The sequence below is a fragment of the Cryptotermes secundus genome, unplaced genomic scaffold (genome assembly GCF_002891405.2).
Source record: "Cryptotermes secundus unplaced genomic scaffold, Csec_1.0 scaffold490, whole genome shotgun sequence".
In the NCBI taxonomy this organism is placed as follows: domain Eukaryota; kingdom Metazoa; phylum Arthropoda; class Insecta; order Blattodea; family Kalotermitidae; genus Cryptotermes; species Cryptotermes secundus.
The window spans coordinates 8,586-16,915 of record NW_019727100.1 but is presented as its reverse complement, the minus strand read 5'-3'; the positions used below and the strand labels follow the sequence as shown (position 1 = coordinate 16,915).

The 8,330-nt window shown below is 41.4% G+C and overlaps 1 protein-coding gene across 3 annotated transcripts in view; it reads right to left on the bottom strand.

Moving 5' to 3' along the window:
* The window catches only part of LOC111864410, a 22,105-nt gene extending 19,491 nt beyond the window's left edge, over positions 1-2,614 (bottom strand). For all 3 annotated transcript variants that reach the window (XR_004513018.1, XM_023851634.1, XM_023851635.2), the window contains exons 1-2: positions 2,037-2,614; positions 1,850-1,911 (exon numbers count right to left, since the gene is read on the bottom strand). Coding sequence is in view for 2 of the 3 variants with exons in the window: in XM_023851634.1 (XP_023707402.1) it covers positions 1,850-1,911; positions 2,037-2,058 (84 nt within the window). In the remaining variant the exon portion in view is untranslated. The remainder of the gene's footprint in view (positions 1-1,849; positions 1,912-2,036) is intronic.
* Between the last annotated feature and the right edge of the window lie 5,716 nt (positions 2,615-8,330).

Below are 8,330 nucleotides of genomic sequence, written 5' to 3'. Positions count from 1 at the left end.
GCACCTGAAGATGGCACATTTGTGCCGAAACATGTAGTGAGAGTGAGAAGAGGGGATAGATAAATGTATGCACTAGAAGACGGATAAAATAAATCATGGACTTAAATCAGTGCAACAGGACGCTAAAATATAACATTATCAACTGGAGTTGCCAAAAAAAAAAAAAGCGGTCATGGACTGGACTGATAGAAATCATAAAAGATACTGGGAATCCATAATTGGACTCTGACAGGCAACGGGTTTTATAGGAGGACCCTCTGCCAGAAGAACACAGGATCTGTTGAGATTATACAGAGATCAACTAAAATGGGTGGTAGGATTACTTGCCGGACACTGCCACCTGAAAGGACACCTTTTCAAGTTGGGACTGACAGACAGGGCAACTTGTGAAAGGTGCCTACAAGATAACAAATCAGCCGCACACATCCTGTGTGATTGTGAGGCCATGGCTCATTTACGATTTTGTCACTTGTGTTATTGAATTGAATTTATTTACATTCTATAAATCCTAAGCAGGTTAGTACCTTTGGATACAGAACAAGTCAAAAGGTTACATACATAAGTACAGGCAATTTTAGCTTAAAAATTAATATAACTTAATTTTACATCATTCTCTATTTACATTGAAGTATTCATCTAAAGAGTAGAAGGAATGAGCATGTAGATAATTCTTTAACTCTGATTTAAACTTTTTAGTATCATTGCCCAAGTTTTTAATACTTTGTGGCAGATTGTTGAACACTTTTATGCCAGTAAAGTAGACTCCTTTTTGATATACTGATAAAGTTGATGAGGGTAGGTGGAAGTTATATTTTTGTCTAGTATTCATGTTATAGACATCAGAATTTAATTTGAATTTATCTTTGTTGTAAACAACAAATAAGAGAAGCGATAATATGTATTGCGATTGAAGAGGTAGAATTTTTAATTTCTTAAATAATTCTCTACATGAATCTCTACTTCTACATCCTGTAATGATTCTAATTATATTCTTTTGTATTTTAAAAATTATTACACTATGTGAAGAGTTCCCCCAAAATATTAATCCATAGTTCATAATAGAATGAAAGTAGGCATGGTAAACCATCTTCAGTGTTTCCTGTGACATAAAAGGCTTAATTGATCTCATCGCATAGCAAGCTGCATTTAGTTTAGGTATAATTTGTTCAATATGTATTTTCCAAGACAGTGTACTGTCTACAGTACACTGTTGTATTTGAGAGTTGGCAACTCTCAAATACTGAAATATAATGTTAGAGTTGGCAACATCATAGTAAACAATTTAAGAACTAGGTTATTTCTCTCCAGTGATTGAGGCTAGCTCTTTCTAACGGACCCAACTGAATAGGTGTTTTCCTTCACCTGAGGACGGAAACAGATCCAGTTTCCGAAACGTCGTGTTTTTGTTATCTTAAAAACTTGGATGATGGATAAAGTCCAAAAACCCAATATATCAATAGGTTATTTCTTGTTACCTAAGTGATGTTTACTGTTATGTGCAACTACAGTTACGTGTGTAACAACAGTATCTTTATACTGTTATGTGTTACTATGGTTATAAGCCTGTATGTGTATATAAGGTGTACTTCTGTATCAAATCTCAGGTGACTTTTATGACGCCCCCATAAGCAGGGTCCTTCACTTTATTAAAAGCGTAGGATTAATAAAGGGCTAATCCAAGGAGAAGCACAATAGACCATTGAAGGTCACAGTGTGTGGGCCGGTTTTTATGGCCCACCCCTTACTTACTTACATACCCATATCACTAAAAAGTTTAGTTTCTTAAAATATGAGATTTGACTGATGACGATAAAATTCTTCTATGTGTACACAAGCACAAAACACTCACCATCCTTTCTGTCACTGCAGGAAATGTTTCTTCAGCTCTCTGTAGCAGAATTCTCGGCATTCCTGTTCCAAGCCAATGCAGAATCTTTCATAACCTTGAAACTTTATTTTATTTGTGGGTGGCAATTGAATTGATTTACAATAATCCTAGTGATATGGCATCATATTTCTAACAGGTGTAGCTGTACCTAGCTCTGAATATTTGCCCATGTCTGTAAGCAAACATACTAATTATTGTGAACAAACACACACTGACATGGACTTCCTTCTTCTCACAGTAGAGGCCGGCAGAAGCTTAGTGTCTTATTACAACTTGTGTAGTCTTAACAGATTGTTGCTCAGTTTTGAAGGCACCTAGTTCACCCATTTTGAGTGAACCTCTTGCTTCCAAAACGTCGGTAAGGGGTTACCAGACTGCACGGAGCTCCGTCCTAGAAACAGCAATATTCTCTACAAATTTACATTGCAGAGGTGCAAAAAAATGCATTTGTGTGACCTGCAACTCCAACCAATTCAATATGGACCATCAGCTCTCACAACTTCCTTCAGTCGGATTGGTATGTTACAGGCGAGAAAGGGCATAAAACAGTAAAAATGTGCATTCTACTAGAAACATCACCCTCAGAGCAGACGTTGCGAAGTTTACCAGAATCCCAATTAGAACTTGCAACAGCGGAATAATATCACGAACACCATAATTTGTCAAAATATGAGAAAACTGAATTTCTCTCGAATGATCCTACTGATTCCCTAAATCATACCAAAAATTTACACACTTCCACTACTCACATGCGCTTCGTTACCAACGATGCAAGAGTTTGTTCTACTTGTGGGGATGGTGGTCACTCGTGGTCAGCCGACACAAGGAGGACAGAAAGCACTGAACGGGCGGGTGTACATGTAGTACTAATTAAATTCAGCAGAATGGTCAGCCGACAAACTTGTTTGCATCTGTCGCCTAGGCCGATTTTGTATTAACAATCATTTTCTCCCCACAAAAAAATTCGTCTGTCAGCATTCTCACGAAAATTACAAATTCGGAACAGATTGCTTTTTTCTTCAATATTGGGTGTTAGGATTTGGATGTGGGAATTTTTTTTAATGTAATGTAAATAGCAATAAAACGACCTCTGTGAAGAAATCATTACGCTTTCTGTCCTTAAAATGTTTCAATATGGACCTATATATTGAGATGGGTGGGAACTTTTAAAAGGATACTGAGGCCTGAAAGCAATACTGAGGGACCCCGAGAAGCGCAGTCAATATAGCGACACAGGCAACTTCACCTTTTTCAATAAAGGTCATTGTCTTCTTAGATTCGAGTCCAGTAATTTAGTTAACTACATGGCGTCACTTTTTTATTCCAACCCTGAAGATGGAGAAGGAACTTTCCCCTCAAACGCTATTGGAGGCATCAGATCTCTCCATGCACTCATCTAACAGACTACACGGCTAACATCCCATGTTCTGCCCTGAAGAAGGAGGACCCGAAACGTTTCCAGATACCTGTGAGAAACCCCGCTCTTCTGCAACAGGCATGGAAGACTAGAAATTCATCCGAAACTAAATTAAAGATATCACAATGACTATTCTAACCTGAAAAGAGAGGCAAGAGGTTCCTCCGAAACACTGACACCTATGTACCAAACAGCACGGCCTCACAATCCCAGAAGACGGCAGTCTTAATGAGAATCTCGCTGACTCGCAATTCGCAGTCTATATGATCAGGGAATGAGCGGCATACAGAACGGCTTTAGTGAAAGCCATGTTGCTCATTTAAAATAAAGACTTAGGAATGTATGTCGTAGCAAGCGGCACGCGCAACAGTTCGAGAGGTCTTCATGGCCAAGTCAGGTCGGTGTGCTGGGACAGAGAGAGAATGCCCACGCTGTGGATACTAACTTCATAGTGCCCAGGACATCGGGTCATCCGAAATAGCATTCACTGTAATAACATCTGAAAAAGTGTTTCCACTTTCTAGACTACCTTCGTGTGGGCTTTCTTATGACATAGTTTTTTTTCTGTTTTGCGCCGAATGCTCCAGTAAATTATAGGTAGACACGATTTGGTTAATTCTTAAACCCACTCTTTCTCTCTCTGCCTGTGGCTGTACAGCTCTTTGGGCCTTCGCCAATTTTTCAGTTTCTTAATCCTATACACAGGCGGTAGGGCTCCTTGGACTAGTGATCAGCTCATCAGCTACCTACACAGAACAACAGAAAACAGAATAAACGAAAACAGACGTCCATGCCTCGAAAGGGATTCGAACCCACGACCCCAATGTTCTACCGGGCGAAGACGGTTCATGCCTTAGATGGCCCGGCCACTGTTATCTGCGGTTCTTAGACCCATTCATTCATAACTGTGCTTTGATGAGTGTTCGTAGTAGCTGATATATATTTATAGAAATTCACTGGCTTGTGTGAAACTTGACGGTACATTACCGTAATCACGTGAGCATGCCATTGGTCCCTACGCCGAGGCAGTTCACATTCTCCGGGCTGTTTTTTAAAATCCATTCTCACCTATCCGTGGTCTCTTCCCTTTAGATCTTATGACTGAAAATTTTATGCGCATTTCTTGCATCTCCCGTGCACTCAAGGGGTATTTTGTAGAACAGAATATATTATGCGCTGTCGGGGGCAAAATTTAGCATTCTGAATGTAAAATACTGATGTGAATTTTATTCATTAATCAGATGAATAGTGTATGCGGCAATTGGATACAGGATTTACATGGGTGGTATCATCCTTGGAACTATTTGATGGATGGTCTTAGCTGTGTTTACCATCTGCTGCACGTTCATTAACCCAGCTAGGGTTTCATCTGGTTACCAGAATAAGCATTGTTTTCACCTCTACACGTGTAACTGGCTGATCTTTGTGTGAGATGGTTTTCTTGGAGGTAGGAAACAGGGCCCCCGCCAGTTTATATGCCGTCCCAGGCGACAAGAAGTTCCCCCCACCCGGAGTTCAGAATAGCTCTACTATTTCAGAAAATTTTCACAATAATACGAAATTCTAAGACAGTAATGGGAATCTCGATTGGTGTCGGAATGCATAAAATAAGAGTTAAAAGTATAATAAAAATTATGGGGCCACTCAGTTACTGTCTGCTGAGATTACGGAATTATACAACAGCTCTTGGAGTTCACATATTTACATTATTGCATAACATACTATTTAGTTGACTGCCAATTGTGGTCTTGATAAGAAGAAAGAACAGCAGAAATTAATTTTCATTTAACAAAAAGTTAAGAATAGGATCATAAAATTTGCCGTTCCAAGTGACCGCTTTGTGCGCCTGCGCTTGCATCGGCCATGGTGGGAACCGAACTTCGTGCTTCCGTCAACATAAAGGCTAGGGCTCTGGTGTTGCTCATATCTGTAAGATGATGTAGGCACAACAATGACTTGCTGATAACATGGCTAGAGCAGTTCAGTGAACACGAAAATTCACACTATAGAGTGTCGCTGATGTCATACAAGGCGCGTGGACTGGGCCAGGTGTACATGCAATAAGACTCCCAAGAAAACAGTATCTAATACTGGACTCTTCATAAGAAATAATGCATTCAGCATATATAGGCTAAGTTCCAAGAGTAATTCTTCAGGCTTTTTGGTAGTTAATAGCTAATCTTAATGGACAATTGCCGACGTTTCGGAAAACATGGCTGTCTCCGCCAGGTGTAATCATCCAAGATCCTTTTTTTAAATACCTGCCTTTGAGTTGGTCAAAAACCGATAGTTGTTGCGTAAGAAGGGGCTGTTCCTTCAGAAACCGAAAGTCTGATAACTCCGGAGTGAGGCAAATTAAATTTGTTTGTTTAAACTCAGATCTTGATGTGACAGTTCATAAATATTGATTCAGGTGCCGGTGTAGTTGGCTTTAAGGGCGGAGGTCGATGAGGTTAGGGATGAAACAGGTACTGTTTCTTTTTGTTTATCCGCGAGGTAAGCAGTTATACGTGGTCTGTCAAAATAGAAACAGACTTCTTAATTAGGGCGCCAACGAGCTAACACAGGTGACTCGCGACAGTGGCGTTGTGTACCGGTGACCTTAAGCTTTAATATGACACTTGCCCAATCACGCAATGTCAATTAGTCATCGAGTACATGCGGTAGAGTGATCATGTCTCTTGTGCCTTCTGCGATCTTTGCAAGTAGAAACATGAAGGACCTTGAAGAGCAACGCGTTTGCATGAAATTCTGTTTCAAATTGGCAAACACTTTTACGGAGACTTTTCAGATGTTAAAGCGAGCATATGGAGAGGATTGTTTAAGCCGTTCATGGTGTTACGAATGGTACCAACGTTTCAAATCGGGCAGAACGTACACCGAAGACAATCCCAAATCTGGACGACCTTCCCATCAACGCACGATCATGTTGAGAAAGTGAGTGCTGTGATTCCTGAAAATCGCCGCCTAACTCTCCGTGACGTTTCTGAAGAAGTAGGCATTAATAAAATTTCGTGCAACACAATTTTGCCCGAGAAACTGGAGATGTATCGTGTTGCTGCAAAATTTGTGCCACGTCTTTTGGCAGATTAGCAAAAAGCGAACCGTGTCACGGTCAGTCAGGAGCTGTTTGATCGTTCAAATGCTGACGAAAACTTTCTGAAAGATGTCGTAACAGGTGATGAAACGTAGGTGTGCGAGTAGGATATCGAAACAGAAGCTCAATCTTCGCAGTTGGTGGGAAGATTGTCACCTCAATCATAAAAGCACGTCAGAGTCGACCAAATGAGAAGGTGTTGTTGAACGATTTTTTAATTGAAGGGCGTCGTTCATCATGAGTTTGTTCCACGTGGTCAGACTGTCAATGGACAGTTTTATTTTGAGGATATGAAGCGATTGAGGAAGGCAGAGCGAAGGAAGAGGCATGAGGGTTGGAGAAACAAGTTTTGGATTCTGCATCACGACAATGCACCAGCTCACACGTCGCTCCTCATGCGTGAATTCTTGGAGAAACACGAGACGATTGTCATCACCTAACCTGCCTACTCTCCAGATTTTGCCCTTGCAGACTTTTTTTTTGTTTCCAAATTTCAAAACCACTCTTAAAGGTAGCGATTTAAGACAATAGGAGAGACAGAAAAATTTTTGCCACGGAACCTATCCGCTATCCCGCAAAACGCGTTCCAGGACGCGTTCCACAACTAAAAACTTTGGAAGCGGTGTACAGACAGTGAAGGGGAGTACTTTGAAAGAGACAAGTCTTATTAATACCAACCGATAGCCACTGTGCAAGACGAAAGTCAATAATAGCACTGTTAAACACGGCAGTTTGAACACTGTTTTTCCTCTTTGCCTTTTAGACACAGGTCATAGAGCGGTGCACATGGCACGTCCGTACTGCCCTGTGTCTGGGTCTCGACCAGCTTAATGAATTAGGCACCGAAACAAATGTTACGTTTAGTATTTAGTTAACTAAGCGAAAAGCCTCAAATCGGTAAGCAAGAAAGACGCTTGGATAATTCTCAGAAAAGAGCCGGAAGTGGCGAAACCTCAGTTCGGTTGCACTGTTTCAGCGTGAGAAAGCTGCAACCAGTTGACTGAGCCCATAAACGGAAACCCAGACAATAATTTATAATCATGATGTATTATGTGACACGTCAATGCCCTACCAGTTTCACCGAGCAAATTGGCTCTGTCGGCGTTACCAATATTTCTGACTTGTACTCAGGTGGTGCTCGGTTCGAGTCTCGGCCGGGACACAATCACAAAAGATTTTTCGTGGTTTCTCTTAGATCCTCCACGCAAATGTTGGGATAGTACTAGGCAACGAACGCTTCCTTCCATATCCTTTCCAATTCATCATTCGCTAATGATCCTACCATTCAATGCTACATAATTTCAGCTACTGACAGCGCTGTTAAATGAACTGCATATTGTCACATTTGTGAGTGACTACAGACGGGGTTGGGAATGGCAGTTGGATTTACTAGACTCTTGAATAACGTAACTATAAATTACTAAGCAGTCTCACTGAGTTACACACCCAGCAACTCTCAGCTAACTCCACTCAGTTCAACTCAAGTAACTAACTGCAGCTCCAAACTTGTCCCGCGTATAATAACTCGGCACGGATCGCGCAACAAAACACCGTTCCTCGTTGTTTTAGCCCAACCATTGTCGTGGGAACACGTTTGTTTGCGAAGCCTTTACTAGCAACGGCTGTTTTGTATTTGTTTATCTCGCGGTCGTTTCGCAGCAACGGGTGTACATGTTATGCTGCTCCATCCTTACAGACGTACCGCCATTTCTTCCTTTCCGAGGGCTGTGCTTGCGACATCTGTGATCGGCCTCGCCTTCCTTCCCNGGGGGGGGGGGCTGACCTATCCACTAACCGTAACCCGATGGAAAACTCTACTGCTCGCTTCCCGAAGATTTGTCCGAGGGCTTCATGAAATGTCTCCTTGCACCTCAGACGCAGCTCTGGTCTCAAGCCTCAGTTCCTTAAGCCATTGTTTATGAGGTCGC